This window comes from Charadrius vociferus, unplaced genomic scaffold (genome assembly GCF_000708025.1).
Source record: "Charadrius vociferus isolate BGI_N301 unplaced genomic scaffold, ASM70802v2 scaffold553, whole genome shotgun sequence".
NCBI lineage: Eukaryota > Metazoa > Chordata > Aves > Charadriiformes > Charadriidae > Charadrius > Charadrius vociferus.
In genome coordinates, this window is record NW_009647688.1 from 2,633,958 (window position 1) to 2,660,427 (window position 26,470).

Genomic DNA, 26,470 nt, shown 5'->3' on the forward strand with positions numbered 1-26,470 from the left:
GAAAGAGAAGAATGGGTGCTCTTCTTATAAAGTGGTTTAGATACAAATATTTTGTAATGCTACAGTTCTATACTTACCATTGGGTCAACCCAAGCTGTATTTCCCAAGGTATAAACTATTTTTGCTTCATGTAGTTTTCCTTTAATTTTGTGATTAATATAATGAGTTACCTACAAAAAACAAATTTTCACTGCACTTGAGATGTGTATCAACATAACTTTAAAGTTATTTTAATTATAATGAAACAATCTTCCAAGCTTAATAATGAGAAGGATATTCAATAAATAAAAACTTGAGTCTTGAGTAAACTAGTGAAATACTCCAATTTCCCTGTAGGTTAAAACAGTAGTAGCCTTTAAGGAAGGAGTTTTCTTAATGGAAAGAATAATCAAACACAGGTCAATTTACAGAGGCTACCCTTCCCCTGTTACTCCCCACAGATTTAAAAGCAGCAGTAACTTGTTCTGGAAGAAACCATTTAAATCACAGAGAAGAAAATCCCATAACTTTCACTGCATTATTTTGCAGGAAAACAAACAAGGAAACTGCATTCTTAAAATGTGGCCTAATAGCAGGTATTTACTGGTCATACTAATAAACAATGAAATTTGATAACTAAGTTCTTCAGATCATAACTATTTTCTTGCAGAAAAACTACGCACAGAGAAATTAAAGAACAAAAAGGAAGTATAATGAAAAACCTGATAAATATTACCTTTGGGTTCCACTCAATTTCATTATCAATGGGTTTCACTCTACAAACTACAAATTCCACAGCCTGAGGTGGCAGACACTGAAACCTTGCAGGTAAGTGAAGCAGCTGATAGCTCGGAACTTGACTTGTTCTGCCTTCATCTATATATTTAATTTTGACATTAAAGAACAAGTTTTCCTCCTCTTTGGGGGAAATCTCTACCACCTGAACCCTTTATACAGTAGGAGAGGAAACAGAATTATTATTCAGATAATAAGTTGCAAAAAATTTTTTAATTTACTCTTGTTTAAAAATATTCTATTTTCATCGCAAAATATCTAATTGTGTGTGCACGCGTGGGTAATCATTCTGTTTTCCACTCAGTAACTTAAAAAGTATGTGACAGCTTTTTAAAGAATGATTTGAACAGCAGCAATTCTCTGCTGGTTGGGGGGGTGGGTTGACTTTTTTTTTTTAACCGCATAGTAAAAGTTTTCAATTACTTTATATAGCGCACATCAACAATTTAAAAAAACAGCAATGTTTTTACCTGTGGAAAAGTGTTTTCTCACATAATCCATAAAATGCTAGCTTCTCCACATTTTTAACAGAAGTTTTATTACTAGATTTCTTAAAATACTCATTAATTTCCTCAGCAAGAATTGTATATTCGTCCTTTCGTTTATCTACTATTCGACCAAAGTAGTTTGTTGCATTTACAATGTGGAGAGGTATTATCTGAAAGCACAAAATACATTAGGAAGAAAGGAGGACTGGATGATTTCTTAAATAATAAAATGTAAGTTTTCATATTCAAGATAACCTACCTCTTTCCAGCTCAAGTTGGTCACAGAGATGCTGCTGCATACACAGATTTCAGAAGATTATGAGTTATTATTATATTATTAATAAGATTCTCAATAATACTAGCTGCCCATAGGCCAGTCAACAGCGGACAGAAATTTAGAGCAAGAACTCTTAGGTCTCAGTTGGTGGTATTCCACTCAAATGAACACCAGCGAACTATACTATTACCCGCCGAGCTACTAATCACTAAGGCATTCCACACCATTCAAGACAAATTCAAAGTGTTCCCCACCCCTACAGTGTGTTTTAGAAGAACTGACTGCGAAAGCATCAGGCCTTCCCTCTTTTTGCACTCTAATTACTTAAATGAAAACAATGAATCTACTACTACTACTATCAACACCAATACATAAAACACTGTGTGCATTCCATCTAAAGAGTCGCGCCAGGCAGAAGCACTAAGATACAGCTGGGCGTATAAGGCCAGACAGGATAGTAAGAGGACTAGAAAGGTAATTTCCACTTAACGAAAGTCCTAAAAAGAGCACAATGCAACCTGAGGCTCTTAAAGGAAGGAAACATTATACTGGGTTCCAAACAAAAAAGAAAGTGACGATTTATCAAAGTGGTAACTGATTTGCTGACCCAGCCTCCGCAGTCAGCAGAAGCAGACGAGGAAATGGAAGAGGCACAACTGCTGTCCTGGGGGCACCACAGGTAAGTGCAAGTTTCTAGGAGTGTCATGAAATCTGTCCCGGTCTCAGGCACTAAAACTCGATACATGTAGGTTGTCAAAGGTTGAACCCATACCTACCAACAAAAGCTTATTCATTATGCTGAAACAGAGTGACACCAAAGAATCCACCCAGTTCTCTTTGTTTTCTATTCTCACCACCTGACTTTTGGGAATGGGTAACACCAATTAACTGCATGACCTGAAGGCACCTGAATTACACAAAAGGGAGGACAGGAAGAAGGTCGAAGCAGCTCATCCAAATGGAAGGCATCCAGCACTTCTTAGACCCAAGTGCTAACTCTGAAAGGAAGCACCAATGTCTACACACTTGCCCTTACCAATCATCATCCCACAAGGAGACAAGAGAGACTGTACAATACTGCTGTAAGGAAAGACACTCCAGTATAGAAGGGACTGAAAAGTCCAGTGAAGGGAGCTGGAGATACAAACTGTTACCGGGATGTGAAGAACCACCATAGCAAAGTCAACCCAATGACCATGAAGGTTTCATGCCTGTGAAACTAAAACTATTATTATTATTCTAAGCTATTAGAATAGCACTCTGTATCAAAAGGGTTTTCAGAAAGCATTAACTTCTTAGTAGGAAATAACTGTTCCATCTAGAAGGTAAGGGAGGAGCTGCATCCCATTTTCTGTGGATACTGCAAATGGAAATACTAGTTTCGTAAGACACGGCCAGATTATGCTCATTTTTCAACAAATTTGCATGAACATGACAGCTAAGAAAAAATCCCCACTTCCAACAAGACATGCATCATCTTCAACTTCTCTTCACTCCCAAAGATTAATTTGTGTTTCCTTTACAATAAATGTAATTGACATTTACAGCAGCGCTTGTTAACCTTTGTTAGTTTTGGTATAGGGTCTCAATTTACAGCGGGAAGGAATACACAGAACATAAGCCCTCTTCCCGCACAACAGGAATCTTCAGTGCAGAAGAAAATCTGAGGTAAACTCAGAATCACCCATGAAACAATTTCAATTCAAGCTACAGATTAAGGGAAAATCTGGCACACTTGTTTATGCAAGGGAGAGACAAAAAAGCTAAAAAATAACAAATATCCAAAAGACATAGTATACACACTACAGTAATATTAATGTAATAAAAAAAAAAAAAAAGAAAGTAATACGCTAAGAAGCTATTTAAGACCCGCCTTCTTGGTACCCAAAACCATGGAAAATAATAACTTACCGTCACACATGCAGGCGTTCGTGTAACTTCATCTGGTATATTCTGGGGCATATCTATTTGTAAATTAATTTGATGACGATCTGGACACACTGTTCTATTCCTACATATTAAAAAAACCACAAAGAAAAAAGCCCTTTGTTTTCAGTTGTAAACTATTTTGATGTGACTTAGAACAGCTTCAAACACTAATATTTCATCAGCTCTCAATATTCAATTTCTGTCTCAAATAGCACCAATGACTCTGGGGGTTAGACAGAAATGGCGAAAAACCTCTTGGTGACAAAGTTTGTAAAACAAAACAAAAGACACCAGAAAACTTGTTTCAGAGTAAAACAAACATGAACACTGAATTTTTTGTTACTTTCAATAACAGTTACCTACACTAGAAGTCATACCCGAGAACACCTTAGCTTCTTCCTTCAGGCACTACTTACAATCCAGTGACACACAGCTCAGAGAAGTCACCATCTACTTACCCATGCTGGAGGGACACGAGACAAAAGGTGAGAGAGTAAAGCGCAAACCTTGTGCAACTATGGTTAGAATACTAATCAAAACAATGGCTAAAAGTTCCCTGAAGTACATCTAGGCAGGAGTTATAACAAATTATGCTACTATATCAGACTACGTATGATTGGTCTCCACAAAAGTTAGTGGTTTTGTTTTCATAAAAGTACCTAAGAGTGAAACAGATGCAACAGTCAACAGAAAAAAATAAGGAAAACTCATGAGCAAAAACTGGTTTGAGTAAGAGTATCCAACAGCAAAATTCATCAAGGAAATGGAAGCAGTCATCATTCGGGGCCTTCCTGTGTCAGTATGGGTGTCAAGAAAACTTGGCATTTCCTCACTTGCAAATCCCAAATGTTTTAAGATAGGCACACAGTGGCCTTGAAAATTTCTTATCTTCTTCAGCTTCTAGCATCTTGGCAGTAAAATCATGCAGTTCTGGTGGAATTTCAGCTTCTGCGTGCTGCAAATAGCGCAGGATCCCAAGTGTATGACACGCACTGCTTTCTGTTAGCAGAATGACTGACCTTGCCTTTGTACATTCCTGATCTACAGAAGAATCCTAAAAAAAAAAAAAAAAAAAAAAAAATCTCTTTTAGAGCTTTTGTGTATCTACCACTTAATAACCAAATGTAATAGTAACCCATTAAAGATCTACTCAAACCTCTATGACATTACAGAAGTTGTCAGACATGCTGTGCAGACGTTGACCAAAGATTCTTGGAGAAGGAAGACTGAAATGTATCACGCAAGTTGCGTCTGTAATTCCCAAAGACTGCATGCAGTCATCTGTTAAAACTAAGCACATGTTTTATACACACATGGATAAGGTAACTGTAATACTTCAAGCATGTGAAATATTACACCACACTATCAATGGCCATTTCCTTCTCCCCATCAATTGACTTAATAAAAAGGTCTTCCTGATACACTTACATAGGGCATTACGTTTCTTCAGTCAATACATTTCATAAGCATATGGCAGACACAGCATTTCACGTTAGTCTGTAACAATCTAGCACAATTCTGTACCTCACATCAGTACCACAGAATAAATAGAATTGCCTACAGCTAAGTACTTCACAAGAGTAAGATAGAAAACACTTGAACTGCAGTGAAAACACTACAGTAAGTCTTTGGAGTATCTAAATTACTTCAAACTGAAAATATCCTTTGTAGTAGGAAACAGCTGTGAAGTACATGGAAATTCTATGAAAGTACTAGTAGTTCTTTTAACTAACGCATCAAAAAACCCTTCCTTTATGTTCCCTCTAATTAAAGTAAGGTTTTCCCTTGTAGCAGTTAACCCCAGAACCCAGGAATGGCAACAACAAAAAGACATAAACACAACTAAACAAAAAGAAAATACTCACCTAACACAACACCAGTGCCAGAACTGTATTTTTTTGTCCACTGCTCTAAGATATACTTGAAATTCCACTCACTCTCTTTATGTATTTTCAAGGCAAATATGGAGTTGCTCCTCAGTGCCTGGACGACAAAGTAAAAACTTAAACATTCTCCCAAAACAGCAATCACTGCTCTAGTAAACAGAATATCTTGTTAGTATCAAGCATACCTTAGCTACTGCGAAGAAAGACGAGGGAAAGAAAGAAAGAGTTAATGAAATTTAGATTGCTTATATGAAAAAAAAATATGGAGATTAAGCTTATTAATTTCCTGTATAAAGAAAAAACTAATAAAGCTCAGGTTCCTATGAACTATTACATTAAACAGATATATAAGAAGCTACAAATCCCATTTGAAGCTTTTCCCACCATTAAGGTGTCCTCTCTATTTTAAGTGTTACCTATCAACATGCAGCCTCAGCTTTCAGTCTCTCCGAAAAAACACTAACAAACCCTCACTTGATCTACCTATACTTAACTTGCACAAATGTAGTCTTCTCAAAATGCTTTATGTATTTATCAAGTTCAAGGTTCACAAATGAGTCACTATAAAAGCCTTGGTTATTAGGTGAACTGGCCTGTCTAACAAACTCAGTTAACACTTAAAACATTTCAGTAGACCATTTAAGGTATTTGAAGTTAGTGCACACAAGAATGACTACAAATAGCTTCAATAGCTCTTTAGAATCAAACACTGAGTGGTTGTTGTTTTTTTTTTTAAAGTGGGTTGGTTTTGAAATGCTTAAGAAATTAACCCTCAAATATTAAAGGAAAACGTGTTAGATTTGCTTCCATTAACAATCATCAAACATTCCAGATACACTAGTGTTTACGTAAAATGACTCCTTTAAATATCACAGGATCTATTCCAGCTTCTAGAACGGAATACATTCCCATGTTTCAGGACTGACATGTCTCCTCCTATAACATCTGAACAATCCAGCCACACATCCTCTTGCTATCCCATCCTTGAGGCTATCACCAAAGGTTTTAATTCTCACATCCTCTGAGCTTGCCTCCTTTAGCAGTATCATTCCCACCATCCACATCACCCTATCCAGGCTTAACAGAACTGCTTCCCATCTCTTGCTTCCCAGTCAAAACAGACTGCACTCTTCTTTCTTTGCACTGTTGGAGGACCATTGTCTCTTTAGACAATGAAAGTACAGAAGAGATTTTTCTATTGCTATGTTTTTAGATATATGTTCATTGCTATAGTATCTGAAGAAAGACCTATTGCAGGAAAACTCCTCAGTCTCCACCTCTGAAATGCTGGTGTAAAAGGTGTAAAATTGAAGCATGCTCTATTAAAGATAATTTTGAAGAAGTTTTATGCCAGTTTTCAAGAAGATACATATCAAGCATGCTACCTTCCCCCCATGCCCTATGACTTGAAGCTTAACTAATTCAGGTAGACTTTTCCAGAATGACAGAAAACATTTATTTCAAATCAGAGAAACAGCCTTTTACAATTTCAACTGCTCCAGAATAGACAGCAACAGAACAGAACTTAACACGGTGGCTTAAGTTGTCTCCCCCCATACCACTCCTGGAAACAGTAAAAAATAAAATTAAAAGGACAGACAGAACGTTTACTGGAAAAAAGCCAGTTTGATTCAACTCAAAGTTTCAACCTGACAGACAGAACATAGTTAAGAATTTCGTAATGAATGCATTCTATGCCAGACATTCCTGTCAGTTCGGCTTTCTTCTAGGTAGCAGAAGAGCAGGGTTAGGGCTATTTTTAGCAGAAATAATTAACTTCCAAATTTCATACTCCTTTATTCTCAAAAGCCAAGGTATTTTAGTTTGTCATACCTTTAACAATTAAAAAAGCTCTTATCTATACAAATTTAAATACTTTCTTACCTTATGAACCATTTCTGCTTCATTTACTGAATTAGTGAATACCAGCACCTTCTGAAGATTATCGTGGGTAAAATCCAGTATTTTGAGTAACACAGCAGTTCTCTCACTGTTTGTGCACAGTTGCACAACCTAGAATTAGATACAAAGTAGAGGGCTGATAATTCATGTAACCTATACACATTTTACTGTATAATTCTTCCTTTAGAATAAGAACTAGGCATTGTTATATAATACCGAAGAGAATCCAGTAAATGGTATCTCTGGTAAGTGGTAGATGTTCTGGTAAGCGTACAGAAGGTACTCTCACAAAAGGCATGCATTTAGGACAGCTTCCAGAAGCATCATTAAAACCCAACGCACAATCAAAATCCCACATTAAGATTTTTCATTCATTTAATTTAGGGGATTTATCAATCCTTAAGTTTGGCATTTTCAAATACCACTAAAAAAGCATCATGCTCCCAAAAGTATACTGTACCACCTGAAATACTCTTAGTAACTAAAGCATCAAAACACTGACATTTTCAGTCCTGCCAGACTATTAATTAGACTTCTGGAAAAAAAGAGGTGTTTTTTTCAGTTCTGTGTCATGCTCAGAATGTCTAATCTTAGAGACTTCCCAACAATCTCAATCCCTAAATTATTAGAGTTTGAGAGACAGAATAATTCAGATCATACAACATTTTGTATTTTTCTCTTAAGGACTACATCACATTGACTAGAAGTTAAATGAGAAGAACATGTAGTAACAGTTTGACCTAAAATTTCCAGACAAAGTTCAGTATTATGTGGCACACAACAGTAAACCAAGTATTTTACCAGCTCTGTCTTGGGGTAACTTAGCTTGTAGCTCTGCCACTCACAATTAACAATTGCAAAAACACTCTAATAAAGAGTCTGGTCACAAACTATACCATTTGCAAATACTTCACACAAAATTCAGAGTCATTTGCACTAACAATGAAATAGCCAAGGGAGTATCTTCACCTTAGTCCTGCAACGCAAAATAAGAGAACTTCAGCTTCAGTAATTAACTTGCAGAGGTCTTCTAAGTCACCTCGGTTCATACATGGGAGCTGCACCTAACAGTCTGAGTTAGACTGTAGCACTACCCACTTAAAATAAACAATCAGCAGCCATGTATACTGACCTTGATCAGTACAAACAGCAAAACATCTTAGTAAACAAATAGTGACATCATGCCCAAATTTTTACCTGTTGCACATTTCCATAGATAGGAGCTTCTTCCGTAGCAGTTATCACAATGTAGGGATCATTCATAAACTCCTTTATCAAGCGTGCTATATGTTTATTCCAACAAGTTCCAACAGCAATAATCTGATGCGGAGAATATTCCCTCTCTTCAGTAATAATGGCTTTCTTATAACAATCTAATATAGTAAACACCTATAAAGAAAATAAAGTTTTTTTGTAGCCTCTTACCCTATTTCAATGAGCATGTAACAGCAATGAAAAGAACACTGTTTCAGCACACTGGTTTTTCCAGTCACAAAGACACCACCACAGTAAAACACAAATTTCACATCCCAAAACAAAGCGTTCAGTTTGTGCACTATTGTCCTGTTGTGTGAACTACTTCTGAAGCAAGAAGAAAGCAACAGGACGGCACAAAAGGACAGCATGTGCACACACACAGGATCATAACACATGATTCTGCCCAGAAGATGGAAATACCAGGAAAAGCATATGTTGAAATCTGAAAAATACTACACCTAGGCAAAAGCAGATCCAAGAGGTCAGAGGCGATCAGCAAAAACTAGGAGGTAAGTAAAAATTAAGCCTAACCTGCCAATACAGTAATTTGACTAAGAAAAATGGGGGTGCCATAAAATCATTTATAAAAAAATAAAAACCACTAAGACAGAACGAATATATTCCTGATGACACCATCTTATGTAAATGACAAGCAGTCCAGCTGTGGAACGACGTGAGGACTTCTGGCAAAGCACTACTATACTAAGAAGTATTATAGGGCTCTGGCACAATTCTAAGAGATCTCTCTCAACCTGGCACTAAACTCACACCCAGCAGCAATATTTTTAATGATGTAACATTTCTGTAACATAATGCTTTAGAAGAGCTGCAATAGCCCAAACATTACCAAATGATCACTTCCACCTGAAAGAGCACCTCTTCTTTTTTCTGTTCAAGACAATGTTTTTGAGAAGGTAAGATCCCACAGAAATGGCAGATACACAGTGTTTTACAAACTACCTTTCTCGCCATCTTCCTATGGTATACCTGCACTCGGTCTCAAGAAGTACAGGAACACAAGAGAAAGAACAGCCTGAGCCGGAAAGAGTAATGTCCCACTGGATAAGGATAACACTTCATCTGATTGATTACTTGAGATTTGCTGCTACAAAGGCACATGTACCAGCTTCACATATAGCAAACTGGACAACGTGTCTCCAAAAATAAGTTTCTCTAGCTTTTCACAGTTACAAACACTGCCCTTTAGTCTTATCACCAAATTTTAAACGGGTAATAAGTTAATGATTTAAAAATAATCTGACAGTGAAAACAGGTGCGTAAGCTGTTTTTTGCATACTGATGATGTAATATGCTGTAGTACTAACAGAAAGCATCTGTCCTAAGAAGCCTCAAAGCAGGAATAAAAAAAAAATAATGGGATTTTCTAAAAATTGAGTTGTAAGACATAATTTTAAAAGTGATGTAATATACGCATCCTTATCAATGCAGAACTTAATGCTCTTCCTCTTCCAAGATTCTTTGAGTTGGAATCAGTTTCTCCTTTTGCCTGCACTGACATTAACAGATTAATGCCCAAGGGAAGTTTTCATGATTGCTTCCAAGACCACCTGATCATTCACTTCTGCCTTTCATTCTGCAGAGACTAAGAAGCTTACCAGTAATGACACTTCTTGAACTGAGAAGCTGTTCAAACAGCAGTGATAAGAGGGCAAAGGAAGTTCGTTCCAGATAGATGATGCAAGTCTTAAATGTAAATTAAAGACCCCTTACACTGAAACTGCTGCTACTATTGAAAAAAAATGTAAATCCTTGGGAAACCATCCACAGCAAAAGACGACAGCATAATGGAGCAGTAGCATAGAACAGGACAAGACAGAGCTCTACAATTAAAAAAAAAAAAAAAAAAGCAGCAGGGGAAGTCTGATTTAATAGATTACAGCTCCACTTCTCCAGTGTTTCATTCTGCCAGAAGTACAGAGATGTTGTTGTTTTTTTTTTAATTCTGTTTTCTTCTCAACTCTGCCTCTGGGCTTCAGGAAGGTTGGGGTGGGTTTTTTGTTTGGTTTTTTTTTTTTTATTTTGTTTGTTTGCTTGTTTTACAGTATGTGCCACTGTTTTCAAGACATGTGCACAACTGGTATGGCATTTTACCATAGGAACATATAAGCCACGTACCTGTTCAGTAGCATCAGAGAACAGTACCTCAATCTCATCAAGAACAAGATGGCAAAGTCTACAAAACAATAAATTGTGATGTTCAAACAGTCTCAGGAGGCTATATGGTGTAGTCACAATTACTTCACCTGCAAGGAAGAAGAAGAGACTGTTAACACTAACTTACGACTTGAAAGAATATTAGTCAGACACAATACAACATGGTAGTTTTATTAAAAAGGCCACATTTGCATTTCAGATGCATCAACTTGAAGTTGGGGGCTGGCTTTATTTTGTTTTTTAAATAGAGAACACTGAACTCCATTTTCTGACTTCTGGTCAACAGTCATTTTGAATTTGCTTGTATTTTTCTACCCCTGCACGTCTTCAAGATCTGAGTGGGTAAAATTCCAAGTTTTTGAAAGACTGAAAGGTCTGAACATTAACAAGTTTACAAAGCAGGATGCCACTTCATTTTCCAATAAGGTAACGGAAGTACAGATAAGAACTTCAGAACCAGTTAGACAGAAGATAAATATTTAAATACGTGCAAGAGCAGCCTTTAGAAAAGTTCAGTTTTAAAAATGAAATAAAAATGAAATAACACACACATTGTAGCCATCTACACACATATGTGTGCATGTGCACAATCATATGTATAAAAATGAAAACATACCAATCTTAATCTGTGCAAATATACCAACAGCTCTACTAATAAAAGATCTGAGTTCATCCACCAGGCTCTTAAACTTGAATGACACAAGAATATAAACTGCTGAAACCAAAAGTTTTACACAGTCCTTCATAAATTTATCCATATTTCTTGTTTCCTTGACAAAAAGAGCCATTTTTAAAGATGCAGTTATCAATTAAGGCTTAACAAAAAGACCAAACAAGACTAAGAAAACTAAGTGTTTTAAGTAAATACATTTAAGTAGGTCAAGTCTCCCAACAGGTCTTTTACTACTTGTATGTTTCCTCTTCTCTATGGAATATTCTCTCCATACAACTGAAATTATATGCAAAAATTACTTAGAATTTATTGCAACAAGAAAATTGGAAACCACTATTAAAAAAAAAAAAATAATTACTTCAAACTAAAATTTAGGTTGGACATTTATGCAACTTTGTCTGCAGAGAACTACCACCACCTTTTTAATCCTTCACTTTTCCAGTATTATTTTAACATTTAGAGTAGAGAAGAGTTGTGTTAACTGTATACAAGCAGCAAACCAGCATGAGACACGTGCCCTCCATATTTGCCCATTCTAAAAAATAAAAACCATGTACCTGAAATATTTACATATTTGTTAAAAATATTTTTTAAGAACATACACATATGCATTACTGTGGTGGGCTAAGTGTGGCCAACAACTAAAAGGCACACAGATGCTCACTCACTTCCCCCACCCCCAGTGGAACAGGGGAGAGGACAGGAACTGCCAGAGTGAGAAAACTCATGGGTCAAGAAAGAGACAGTGTAGTAAGTGAAGGCAGGAGGGGTGAAGCAATGCAAAGGCAACACTGACAACATTCCAACAAGCAGATGCCCAGCCACTCATCCGATCATCCCCACCCCTCTGACATTATACAATACTGTGTATCACTTTGGTCAGTTTGCGTCAGCTGACCAGGCTGTGTCACCTCCCAGCTTCTTGCCCACCCACTGCCTACTCACTGGGTGGCAGAGTGGGAAAAAGAATTGCTGATGCCACACAAGTGATGCCCAAGAAGAGCTAAAACACTGGTGTGTTACCCACTCTGTTCCAGTTACAAATCCAAAGCATGACACCATACAGACTACGAAGAGAATTAACTCCCTCCCTGACAGACTCAGTACCTCTGTCCAGCAAAGGATGCTCACATATCAAAAAAAGTACTGCAAAACCTGGTTCTAAATCAAGGAAATCCACAATTAATCCTAATTCAGCATGATTTCAGCAAATCCCTACTGCTAATTTGGCTCAAAAATAATTGTTATGAAACTTACAAAAAAGATGCTGAACTTGTAGACATTTGAACAGCTTTAATACCATTTACTGTTAAATAGCACTAATGAAGCTTCATGTATCGCTACAGTTATAGCATTAAAGAAATAGAGTTACCACTTTATAGAACAAAAATCTTAAGTATAAAGTGCTTCTTTCACCATTTCCTGGAATTAAGGCAGCCCACATTGTTTTCAAGCATAATTAAGACAACAGAAAGTATTCTTACATCCTTGGATTTTCACACTTCTGGTTTCTTCTTTGTTCTGCCCAAGTATTATTAACATTGGATGAAGCTGTCTGGAGCATCTCTCGTACGTTTTCAGTAGCTCAAAAACAAGTTGTGCCTTCTTCCACCCAGGACATAAAATAAGTGCTAGCGGCTACATACACATGTACAAAATTTTACACCATAGTATTAGACAAGAGTTCAGAATCTTAAGAATTGTACTACTTCAGCATCTAGGGGAAAAACAAAATCTGCAGCACAGGCCTTTAACTACTTCCAAACATTTTTAGTACTATATCACCTCCTAAATGCAGATGTTACAGACCCAATGAACCATACACCAGGCTACCTGGAGACAAAGAGAATGCATGCAGCAACATATAGTAAGAGGTCCAAAAATTCAACAGAAGCAGGAGCATCTTGTCTTATTTCGGGTTGTAACTTACAACCCAAATAATTTTATGTTTCTGTGATCTAATACAAGTTAGAAAATGAATTACATATTTAAAACAGCTAATACAAATTTCTATTTAATGACTATATATTACCCCCTTAAAAACAAAGCCTCATTAAGTATCAACGATATGACATTAACCACTTGGTAGACATTACTTGATAAACAAGTTTTAGACTCCCAAATTCATGCAGTCCATCTCTGTAAGCCTCTAAGCAGAAGGCTTATATAAACTGGCATACACTAAGATCATATTAAACGTATACATTGTAAACATCCACTATCTTTTGGATCATTATTCTACATCTGCCCTTTAGAACAGAAAACTTGTTACTACTCTAATATATACATACTCCATTCCTGTTTGGCAAGGCTTTGTAGCAACTTCCCGACTGCAAAAATGTAAGAACTGGTGGAATATATAAAAAAGGATTATTTCCCTCATATGAGATGGCAACTACATCACATCCTCGAGCTACTGGCGGCCAACAGTAAGATTCTGTGAAGTTAGGGCCTAAAATTTTTTTCCGATTAAGTTCCTACAGAAAGAGAAATTAAGAGTTCCACATGAAAACTGTATACTTAAACACACTAACAAAACAAGACAAAACACGACATTGAGCGATTTGAAAGCTTTAGACCCATTACATAATAAATATCCTCAACATGCAATATAAAAAACTTCTTCTGGGATGAGGAATTAATTTATTATATTAAAATTCAAATCCCATGACGTGTACACATTTCTTCTGTTATATCAACCACTGCCACAATTCTTACAGCACCTCTCTGACGCTTCATTTATTCAACCACATGAACAACCTCCTAGACATTCCTCAAACAAAATCAGGTATTACTATAATATTTAGTATCAAAAGTTGAGGTATGACACTAGCCTTAAAAAGATACTCAGTATAATGTACTACATTAGCATTACCTTTTTCAGATCATCAAAAAGTGGTGCTGTTTCCAGAATTGACGATGGCTCAATTTTGTTGCTAAGAAAGACAAAGTTTCTTTCTTCATGCAGACTTCGAACACTCTGAAACCATATGACAAATAGACGACAAAAGCAATACTTAGTAAAAGGGTTTTAGCTTACATACAATAAGCATTTATTGTATCTAAAAAAATGGTATTTTGATGAAAAATAGTCAAATAAATCATAAATACATTTTAGATATGACTCATATGTAATGCTAAGTTACACAGACCAGTGGTGAGACAAATAAATCTTTGAGAAATACCGAGTATCGATTGCCTTAACACAACTGTCTTATACCACTCAAGAGAATGCACTTGACATTCTGCATACAGCTAGCACTCAGCTATTAAAAAAAAATAAAAATAAAAAAAAAATTTAGAAGATGACTAGTCGAGATTTGCTGTGGTAGATTGGCCTCAGAACACCACCAAGCACCCACACAGCTACTTGCTTACTCAACTTAGACTCAACTTTAGGTTAACTTTATTTGTTGCCCATTAATATATAGGAGTACTTTTGCTTATTGGGAAACAAAAACAAAGAAACAAACACTTATACACTTCAGAAAAACACCTTTCCTCCCCCACTCCCAGGCTCAACCTCAATCCAAACTCCTCCCCTCTTCCCTTATAATCAATGCAGGTTACACTCAGTCCCAGCACTGAGGCAATGGGCAGCACAAGGCAGGGACTGCAGTCAGAACATAGCAGTTTCTCTCTGTTCCTCCTTCCCTCTCACTTCTTTCTTCTGATCCACTGTGGGTCCTCCACAGACTGCAGTCCCTTCCCAGTATGCCTGCTCTGGCATGGAGCACCTCCTACTCCTCTAACCTTGGCATTGCCTCCATTTCTCTCTTTTTATTTTTCGTGTGTTCACTCCCATGTATTTTTTGCCCTTTCTTAAATACGTTTTCACAGAGGCACCACCAACCTTGCTGGTTGGCTCAGCTTTGGCCTGCAGTAGGTCTTGTTGCTGATGTGGCTGGAATCCGCCCCTGACCTCCTCCCACAAAGACCATCACCTCTGCAGCCCCAACACTACCAACACCTTCCACATACAGACAATACATTTGCACAAGAGAAGTTAAATGGAAGTTAACACTTGAAATACCTGTTGGTCATCTTCAATCACGTGAGTCTTCAGAGGATCAGAATTTAAGAACTGCTGAAGCCTGAGAAACATGCAAATATTAAATCCAACATTAATGCAAAAGTAAATTGTAATTTACAAATATCACCAATATTTCTAAAGTGTCACAAAGCAATTCACTCACAAAATATTTCTGATGTATTACCTATGGCAAGGAGGAAAATCCTCAAACATGAAAGAAGAAATCAAAAAGTACCATTTTGAAAATAAAATTTAATATTAGCTTTTATGTCTCTGAAAATAATCCTAAGGAAAACAAAGATAATTGGTATGTTCTTCAACTTTAGAAGAAAATCAGACTGGACTGTAGAAAAAAGATTTCTTAAAGTTCCAAAAAATGAAACAATACATCTTTGCAGCAGTTAGAAACTGAATTAAAAAACACTCCTTGGGTTTATTACATATGCATCAAATGACAGGCAGCATAGTAAAAGTGTTGCACAAATCAATTCTAGTCATATTTCATTAAGTTTTAAAATTTTATAAATCACCCTAAGAATAAAATAAAGCAACTTAATGTGTTTAGTGTGCAAAAGAAATAATCCATCACATCCTTGTTGCCAAGCTATTTTTAAAGAACTGCTATTTTTATTGTAGTCTGGGTAAGTATCAGCAGCTTCAAATTCCCTTCTTCCCCAAAAGCATGCGTATGCATCTCTTCTTACTCTCTGCCCTTTTATCTGCTTAAGAATAGTAACCAGAAACATACTACAGCTCCTAATTATCTGATTACACAAGCATTTGAAATATTTAACACGCTGCACCATACCTGTCTCCGTGAACTGCTGTATTTTCCTTGAAAGGCAAACCTGAAACTGCTTTGACAATCTATCAAGAAAAGACAAACACATTTTTAGTGCTAAAATACTGATCAAGAGCAACATTTTAGAAAAATCATTTCTTTAGTCCACTGAGTTGGAAGTGGTTTTCTTACCTAACTCCGGGATTCTCCAAAATATTTTGGAGAATTTTTGTACAAATTTTAAGTTTGTCTCAATAAGACAACAATTTTGACGAAACAAACTTCAGAAAACTGTCTAACTTGCTACAGAACAATATTTTATTTACTAAGAATCAAGCATGCAACAAGAATATTGCCCCCACAAAAGAATAATTAGCTTGTGGTTATATCTCAAGCTATAGCCATAACAGGGGATCTGAGGTAGTACGAACACGTACTGATTAGTTCTTAAATGTTTTCCTTTTTAAAGCAAAATCAAGAAAAATGATGGAAAGCCTGCACACCATAGATCGGAGTGAAAACAAAACCAGGTTACCCAGCCGCACACTTACAACAACAATGCACATGAACTTAAATTGAACAACACTGCAAATCCTCAAGGAAGTAACCAGTAGCAGATACTGGATCCCAAGTTACCCCAAAGACATGTGGTTCTGAACAGTGCATTTTTTAGTGTTCATCATTAGTCACCACCAGTCAACAGACATGACTTGGTCAAAGACTTGCATCAGGTAATCCAGCTGACTGTTTGCAGAAGGGTATAAAGGTAGAGCTGCTCTGCTTTCATCATCATTCTTTCAAAAATATTTTAATAAGGTCCTACAATTTAAGTTCAGGAGCGGTTATCATCCTTCAAGTCTCAGAACTAAAAAATAGCTTCTGTAAAACTCCCCTTTTCCCCTGACCTGACAGAAGAAGTAGTTCCATTGATATCATAGAAGCAAATTTCTCCTTTAAAGTATACAGCAGGAGAGGACATGGAACAGCACATGGTGTCTTTAAAAGAAATGAGATTGGATACACTCAGCAGTAATTATTTGACTAGAATCTATCAGTTCATTTTCCTTTCCTCCCATGGACATTGTAATAGCTCCAATTGTGCAATTCAGTACACGACTTAACACCCAAGAATGAGTGCTGACCTTTCAAAAATATTTCAGAAGATAACAGTGAGCAGAAAGAGAGAAAATGGTAAGAAACAAGATTAGACATTTAAAGTATTAGATGATTAAAGGAACAAGAAGAGACTCCAATGAATGTTTACTATGGTACAGCATAAGGACATTTTGCTTTCAGGGAAACACTAAAATTTACATTTTAATATATTCAGAAAACTGTGTGGTGTAGACAGCTATCATCTTCACAAATCTATAGCAAAGGAGTGCAAAAGGAGGCACAACCTTTTCAAGGACTGTAGTACATTTATCAAGAATTAGTGCAGTCCCCCGGACCTATGTTACACAGAATAACAAGCTAGATGACTACAGTATTCCTAGTCTGTCCTACATATGTTTAATTTAGTTCATCTCTGACAATTTAATTCAAAACACAATACTTACAGACGCAGTATTTTCATTTAGACCTGTGCTTGGCCTTTGGTAAGTCTCTTCAAGACAGGAACTGGCAACAGAAGGATCTAGAAAGGTAAGTAAAAAGTGCATAAACACATCTTCGATTATCTGAACACACAAAAAGCCAGTACTTTTATTTACAGTGGGTTGCAACTGACTTGTTTAGTTGCTTGTATCATTTCCCAATGGCAAAAAGAACAACACAAAAGATAGGTATTTTTATCTAAAGAGCAACCTGGTCTAGGGGTAGGTGTCTCTGCCCAGGGCAGGGGTGTTGGAACTAGATCATCTTTAAGGTCCCTTCCAACCCAAACCATTCTATAACTACTATCCAGATGAACTAAGTGATCAAGGACAGAGGACAGAAAGTTGCATACTTAAAAGACAGACTTGAATCACTATAAATGAGGCTATTCATCCTAAATACTAGTTTTCAAAGTACCTCTGTTCAAAAAAATCCCTCCCAACTCAACTCATCATTACTGTGTAATGCCACAGTATTTTCAACAATATCTAATGCTATTAAGCATATCAACAAATGCCTGTGTAACTCACCCTCAGCCTTCGTCTTAAGATAGTACAGAAAGCTTTAGCGTATTCCTGCATCTGGTAATTTGATTGGTCTTTGTAAAGTCTGATAGATCATGATCGTTTGTTAGAAGGATACCATTTGATCCTATTGTTGAACTCTAACCGAGACAACAGGTTCATGTTCAATATATCCAATTAAGGACACATGATGCATTGCATGTATGACTGTTTGAGACAGATGCTTCCCACCTGTTTCCAGATTTGTTGGTACCTTCTCCTGAAACACCATTGGCCTGAATGCAAGCACGGGATTAACAATTTTCACTGGAAGACATTCAATATTTAATAACGTTTGGTTCTCCTGATAATCTGCAGAACCCCCGGTGGTCTCTTTAGCTTCCTCAAAATGAGCAAAGTTCTTTGAGACAAGATCATCATTAACGCACACCTAAAAAAACAAGATCTTTATTGACCAGTATCAATAAGCTACACCACCACATACTTGTTTAGAATTTATTTGAAGCTTTAAACAACAACAAGACAGAAGCAGCATCAGCAAATGCTTTATGAAGATGATTAAGTCCAGAACAGGAAGTCAGTCGTATCTTCCTGTATGTTCTCTAAATAGGTGTTAATTAGTTGTCAGTTTCACACTTCTGCCTAAAATTCTGCACTCAAGTAGATTTTTCTATGAGCCCTAAAAATTTTAAAACACTTGTTAGTAAGTCAAGCTGGTTTACTTCTTCTTGATTCAGCGTGCATCAAAAGCTGGCACGAAAAAAAAGTAGACCTAAAACTTAAACTCCATTAGCTCAGAGATCAGTGACACTATTGCCAATTGGGATTCTGAACTGAGAGAAGATACTCAAACTAGCGTGTACCTTCAAAGTTATTGTCTATAGCAAAGACCACAGTTCCATTGCTAAAACCCCGAGTAAAAGTCCGAAGTAGAAGCAGCATTCAAATACATTGATTTGTATCTACCATACAGCTGCTTAAGTCTAACAGTAGCTACAGCAGAGATTTAGCACAAGTGTGAACTTCTACTTATTTTTGTATTATGCAACTGCCTTATTGAAACATCTTTAAGTATGATACCACAAAAGGGTGCAAAATTGCACTAAATTCACATAGTTGTCCATTTGAAGTATGTGCTGGACTTCACTTGCTTGTCAATAACTTCCAACAAGAGGTTCACACAAAGAAAAATGGGATTTCTGCCTCTTGGAATTCCTCTGGAAGTTTACAAGGAAATCTACACAAAACCTCTAATAAGTATATGATTCAGTTTCTACTGTATCAGACAGAAATTACAACTCACCTGCAAGCAATGATTTTCAGTTTTAAACTAATTGCAAAGTTGTGACTTACATAGCAAAGTGCATGAACAAGTTTGTACATATAAAAGTATCTCACCTTTTCATCTTTTATTGTCACATAAAGAAATACATCAAATGTGTTATCTTCTACAGCACATAACTTTGCTTTCATTTGGGTAGTTGCTAAATATAGTAACAAACACAAGAACAAGTGAAAAGATTAAACCCTTATCAAGTTATCAGTATTCTTCACTTGTACTTTCAGAGATAGACAAAAATAGAAATTACAATTAGATGTGTAACCTATTAACTTTTGAATTAAACTAGAAAGTAACAAGGCAATAAAAGCTTAAAGTTGCAAAAATAAAGTTGACTTTAATCTCTGAAGGAGATTGAGAGCTGAAACAGATTAATGACCTCTCCACACAAACTAGTCTTAGGACTACACTAAACGTCTTAGTTTATATTCTAGCCTCTGACAATCTGTAACATAAACGCGTACTTTCCAAACTTGACAATTACTTTTCTTGAAAGAAGTTGTATTTGCACATTAGTACAGCTTGGTTAGGCTCTTCATTCAAGCAAACATAGCCGATAAAGTCCATTAGTAAATTCTGAAGCACTTCTACAGACACTAATGACGTGCTAGCAATTAAAAAAAGTATGTATTACTACTTATGGTACAGTCTGGGAATAACTATGAAATCAAATTCAATGTTATTATTGCTCCCTACTAACCTTTATTTTGCATATTGACATTTAAATGTGTGGAGGAAAAAAAAAAGCAAACAAAAAAGTAAGCCATGAGAAGTGGTGAGGGACTTTCTACAAGGGCATGTAGTGATAGGACAAGGGGTAATGGCTTCAAACTGGAAGAAGGGAGACTTAGATTAGATAACAGGAAGAAATTATTGACTGTGACAGTGGTGAGGCACTGGCCCAAGTTGCCCAGAGAAGCTGTGGCTGCCCCATCCCTGGAGGTGTTCAAGGCCAGGTTAGACAGAGCTTGGAGCAACCTGGGCTGGTGGGAGGTGTCCCTGCCCATGGCAGGGAGGGTTGGGACTAGATGATCTTTAAAGTCCCTTCCAACCCAAACCATTCTATGATTCTGTAAATGCTATGTCCCAGTCAGCATGCGAAATTATCGGGCTAAAGACCCTTTATTGCTTTCATAAGCTCATCCTCTCCTCCCCAAATACCTTTTATATGGAGTTTGTTATACGTGAGCAAGCAGACAAGCAATTTTCCAGGTAGAAGCATGTAAGCAAGAAGATTAGAAAATCTCAGTAAAGAGCTGCTTTTCTAGCAAGACCAAAAGCTGTCTCACACCAAAAATAGAAGGCTTGATATGAAAGAGACTGTATGACCTACTGAAACACCAAACATGGGAAGGGACAGGAACAGACTGTTGAAAAAGCAGTTCTAGCTTAATAAATAATTACTTGGAGCTCAATCTATTTGTTAACAACTATAATAGAAATAGTCCTCTTCTGAGCTGGTGCTTACAACCTTGTCAAGCAACAAATGAAAGGGTAAACTCATAAGCCAGATCTTGCCAACTCTGTACAAAACTATGAAAATGTAGCTGTGACGTCGATTCAAAGATTTAAACTAAACACAAGGAAAGGTTCCACTGTTAAAAACAGAAGTTACACAAGTGCTACCTTATTTAGCCTATCAAAGAGCCAGGTAACATGTAGTCAACTACTGAAATTTATGCAGCATGGAAGTCCACAGTACTCAAGATGCAGCTCCACAAGTATTTTTGCCTTAGTCAGTCCATACAAAAAATATTCTGTAGCTCCTTTATTTTTAGTATACAACATTCTTAAATATAATTAAATTTATAAACACAAGTACGACATTTCTCTAACAGTATTTGTCCCCAAAACAGAAGAACAGAATTAAGATTTTTGGCAAGATGTTTTATTTACCTTTGAGAAGGTTCTGAAAATACCGAGTAGCAGCACTATCCCATCTTTTGGCTGGTCTAGGAAAATAAGCACAACCAGTTATCCCACATCATGGTAATTTTGGAAAAAACTTGGAATGCACATAAAGAAATCATTTCAAGTCTAATCAATCAATCAAATCTAAGGAAGTGCAGCAACTAGACACATTAGCAGAATCTTACTACTTACAATGTAATGTCAAGTCTGGATAATATTGTTTCAGCTCATCAATAAAATAAACTGATCAAAAATTACTGGATATTACTTTGTCAAGGTATGATGGCTTACCTCCAACATAAAATACAATGGTTAGAAACTAAATACAATAAACAAAAATAAAGCAAGAATCCACTTGTGGAACATATTAATTAAGTAGGTATTGAGCAATTTTGAACAAGCACTTGAACACTGAAGTGCTGAAGACTGAAATGTCTGTAGCAGAAAATCAAGGTCACTTTTCACCATCTTCTGCAACTTTAAGTATAAAATAAACTTTTAAATACAAAATAAAAAATAATCAAATGAAGAGCACTGTAAACAAAATACGACAATCTACTTCTTTTGTGATAATTCACAATGGCCTACTCAAGATGTACGCTATTCCTATTCAAACTATGCTAATATCTATTCTGCCAGAATGACGGAAGTCAAAATACTAATTTCTTCTTCCAAACAAGAGTATTAAAAACATCAATTGCTTGACCACATACAGTTTTGAATATTCTTTAATGACACAAACCAAAGTGGCTTTTTTTCTGTGGAGCTGTATTCCCCAGTGATCTAATCATGCCCCTCCCAAGTTGGCAGTATCTTTGACAATAGCATCCTGGAACTCAAGGATACAAAAGCATTTCTCTTTATACCAGACCCCAGTGAAAACCTTATTCAAGTCCTTCAAAACTGCAGTGAGAAAAAAAAACGACATGAAAGCACAACAGGAATCCAAAACATGGCAAGAAAAAGACACAATGGGGAAAACCAAAGCTGCCTATAAACAGCTATAGAACTTCAGTTCAGCTAAGCATAAAACTATCACAAAAGGAAAAAAAGAGAGTATCAGGAGTAAGAGGAGCACCTGTAAGACAGAGCACATAAGGACAGATTAGCAAATAAGTTCATGTGCTAGAAATCAAGAAGCACAGCTCTGGGATAACAGAGAAAAGGCAAAAACTGCCAGAAACTCGTCTAAACTTCTTACAGTTTTTAAATACATATCAAAAGATTCAAACAGGTGAATAATAAAACCCAAATCATTAAGGAAAAATCGCTAAGGAACCAGTTCCTTTTAAGAACTGCTCCTCTGAAACAGAGACAGTTTTCCAAATCTTATTTCCTATGTTCTTCTTGAAACATAATCTCTTCTACAAACAAATTCTGCAATCAAACTTCACACTGAAGAAATTTATGGACAGAATACATTTATTAAACTTTACTTACACTATTTTTGCAGTATCTTCACAAAAGTCGATACGCAATGTCACTGGTTTTGTGCGATACAGTCTACACTTTTTTGCTCTATATGGGATCTGCATAAATGCTTCCAGTGCAACTCGAATGCTTAAAAACAAAGCAGAAATCATCTCATTTTACTGATCAGATTTTATTCTCCAGAAGTCATTGGTGTCATACACATCATTCTATTACCCTGTATCTGACAACACACTTCTTAAAAAAAGTTTGGCTCCCACTGTGAAACACCCTGGAACCACTGCGTTCCTCTTCTCTCCAAGAGAGGTGCTACCAGGAGCAATTAGTGAGCAAATTCGGTCCGAGTACAAATACGCTTCCTATTCACTTGAAATCTTTCCGATCCTTTGCCACTACAGCTTGGTCTTTTCATATTTAGCCCTCATACTACCACATATACCCCCTGGCACGGCATATTCCATTTTGCAGTTATTACTTCTGTGTGAGAAAACAGGTATGATTAACATCAGCAAGAAGGAAATCAAATATACTGCTTTGCATTTGTACTCATTTTCCGAAAAAGAATTTATTCTTTATAAAGCTATCACTGGAGTGTTTATCTTATGTTTATCTTTTAATAACCAGCACAACACTGTATATAGCAAGCTTTTAAGATCCGTATATTTCCGTATATAAACTCAGGGCATTGTCAAGTTGTTTTCCAACACAGAAACATGCCATTTAAAAGCATTATTTAATTCAAGATTTAAAATATTTTAAATGAGCTTTCTTAATTTTGTGGAATACTGAAAAAAAAATAATTTGGTAAAGCTTCTCATACTCATAGTTGCATATTTTATTAGAGAAATGAACTTTAAATCTAGCTAATGACCAGAACAGTTATTTTTTAAAACACATTTTTCAAGACTTCCGAAACAGTAGGTTTCCTAGTGGGGTTATTAAAAACTGGGAACCTGTGAAAATTCACCTTTTTGCACCATACCAAGACAGGCTGTCAGCTCATAGTAAACAAGCTAGTAAACTGCAGCAGGGAAAAAAACCCACATATTTGTGTCTAGATGTCAAAAGCTGGTTCTGCAAGTGAAGCCTGCCTCCATGTATACTTTGTGAATGATCTCCACTGGCTATTTTTTTTTTTTTTTATATTATATAATCACTTAATAAGGGAGGACTGGCAATTGTAAATTCCAGACATAACGAAGTGCCATTATTTCAATTTCAAATCTTTAAAAAACCAAAACCTACAATAGAAAGCATCTTTAAAATGTCACAAAACAAAGACTGGATTGTATCCACACTTGCAAGGGCCTATCACATGGCAAGCAGTTTCCTGTGGACCCAACCCACGTGTCAGTTAAACCAAAGCCTTGCCACTATCAGTCTAAGTAAATAAATTGTATTTGCATGCATTAACTAACAAATACATTTCTGCGACAGAGTCAAAAAACTCAAACACTTACTCCTTTGATTTAACAAAAATGTATTTCGCATAATCCACAAGAAAACATTCTGTTTGATAATGATCTGTACAGTACATGATTGACTTAATAACCGCTCTACACCAGCATTTTAGTTCCTCACTGAAAACCACATAAATCTGAAAGAGAATGAACAAGACAGCAGGTTCTTGTAAATGGAGCGAATTACACTTAAATTTTTTTTAGAAGGAAGGATATAATATAGTATTTATTATACAGCCCTCTTTTTTTTTTTTTTAAAAATGCTAGCATTGCAGCTTATGTAGTTATGAAGTTTACAGATAACCCACATAGAAGATGTTATCTACTTTTCTACATAGCAACACTAAAAAGAAGATTAATGCATATCTTGGATACTTCACCCCCAAACCAATGCAAATAACAGATTATTTCTATCTACACAATACAGCAATGATTTTACCTGGCCTTCTTTTACTGTTAGTGGTTTTACTGCATCCACATCTTTATAAGATTTGTCATAGAACTGATTCATTTCAGCATTCAGGTTTTTATATTCTATTTCATCGACTACATAAGGCCCACATCCTTTCATAGTAACCCAAAAGCAACCTGGATCTTCAATCTGGGGCAAGGGGTAGAAAACAAGAACAAATACTATTATGATACATTTTTAAGAACATCTGAGCAGCAAATGTGCAAACTTAATCTTCAGCAAGGCACCTTAAAAATTATGGGGACTAATACTAAGAATACAGAATGTTAACAAGCAAAACGTCTTTCAACTTCAGACCATTAGTAAATTAAATGACTTGCAAGTTTTTTTAGCACTGCACTTAATGGCGTGTGTAGTTTAAAAGGTAGAAGCATCATCTAAAAAGTTGGTTAAACCAAACAGTGCGTAAAGTACAAAGACATAAAGCTTTTTATTTCCATATTGTTTTCAAGGAGTATGTATAAAAAACCCAAAACACACAACAAATCTCAACAACGGATTTTTCTTCATGACTGGTCTACAAAGACAACTTCCTTAAAAATGGGGTCATAGCTTTCTCCTCAGCCTTTGTAAACCTTTATAGCCCACTCTTGCAACTGATCTGGGTCCCCAGTTGTTGTGGGTTAATCCCACACAGCTGCTCTCTCACTCCCCTGCAGTGGGATGATTGAAAGAATTGGAACAGTAAAATTGAAAAAACTCATGGGTTGATATAAAAATAGCTGAATGGGTAAAGCAAAAGCTGCACCTGCAAACAAAGCAACACAAGGAATGCATTCACTGTTTCTCATCAGCAGGCAGATGTTTAGCTATTTCTAGGAAAACAGGGCTTCATCACGTGTAACGCTTAGTGGGGAAGACAAATTCAGTAACTGCAGATGTTCCCCTTTCACGGTCCTTCCCTGCAGCTTTTATTACAGAGCATGACACCATTTGGTATGGAATATCCTTCTGGTCAGTTGGGGTCAGCTGTTCTGCCTGTAGGCTGGGAGAATGATTCTTCCATGACCTCTTGTGGAATTCAGTACAATCTAGTACTATAACACACTTTACTAAAGATTACATTGCACATCTTCCACTTTAGATTTTAACTGCATCCCTACTGACCTCTTTTGAGATGAAACCAATATAAACACCTAAAAGAAATGGCAAAACATATATAGTCCATATATGACCCCACACACGTTAAGAAATTGCTGCTGAATGGAAATAGAGGCACCATTTTATTTGTAAATCTGACCTCCAGAGAGTTGCACTGAAGTAAACAAACACCAATCCCTTAAGAGTTTAAAAAATGCCAGCATACCTTTAATACCAAGACTTCCATGTTTCTCAGCTAGACCCTTCCTCAACACTACTGTAAAAGAACAACAAACGTTTGATTAACCATTTTTAAAGCCATCTGTTTTGAAGCATATCTGAAGAGTGCACACGTAAAGCAAACCTACAGACTTTTGCTACTTGTCTGAGGAGTATTAGTCTAGGCAGCTGATTCACATTTATCAAAGGGTTCAAACCAGTTGTCTTAATGAGGTACTATGTTAAAGCCTAATTAAGATTTG

At 36.4% G+C, this 26,470-nt stretch overlaps 1 protein-coding gene across 1 annotated transcript in view; it reads right to left on the reverse strand.

Moving 5' to 3' along the window:
* LOC104283231 (putative ATP-dependent RNA helicase TDRD12) overlaps positions 1–26,235 on the reverse strand; it is a 36,264-nt gene extending 10,029 nt beyond the window's left edge. Inside the window, exons 1-21 of the mRNA XM_009881387.1 lie at positions 26,215–26,235; positions 24,876–25,037; positions 24,437–24,573; positions 22,986–23,105; positions 21,531–21,586; positions 19,694–19,779; positions 18,527–18,725; positions 17,735–17,811; positions 14,237–14,341; positions 13,653–13,838; positions 12,846–12,999; positions 10,650–10,777; positions 8,454–8,645; positions 7,239–7,367; positions 5,334–5,451; positions 4,625–4,758; positions 4,302–4,522; positions 3,451–3,550; positions 1,245–1,432; positions 716–926; positions 78–170 (exon numbers count right to left, since the gene is read on the reverse strand). Of these exons, the coding sequence (XP_009879689.1) occupies positions 78–170; positions 716–926; positions 1,245–1,432; positions 3,451–3,550; positions 4,302–4,522; positions 4,625–4,758; positions 5,334–5,451; positions 7,239–7,367; positions 8,454–8,645; positions 10,650–10,777; positions 12,846–12,999; positions 13,653–13,838; positions 14,237–14,341; positions 17,735–17,811; positions 18,527–18,725; positions 19,694–19,779; positions 21,531–21,586; positions 22,986–23,105; positions 24,437–24,573; positions 24,876–25,037; positions 26,215–26,235 (2,817 nt within the window). The remainder of the gene's footprint in view (positions 1–77; positions 171–715; positions 927–1,244; positions 1,433–3,450; positions 3,551–4,301; positions 4,523–4,624; positions 4,759–5,333; positions 5,452–7,238; positions 7,368–8,453; positions 8,646–10,649; positions 10,778–12,845; positions 13,000–13,652; positions 13,839–14,236; positions 14,342–17,734; positions 17,812–18,526; positions 18,726–19,693; positions 19,780–21,530; positions 21,587–22,985; positions 23,106–24,436; positions 24,574–24,875; positions 25,038–26,214) is intronic.
* Between the last annotated feature and the right edge of the window lie 235 nt (positions 26,236–26,470).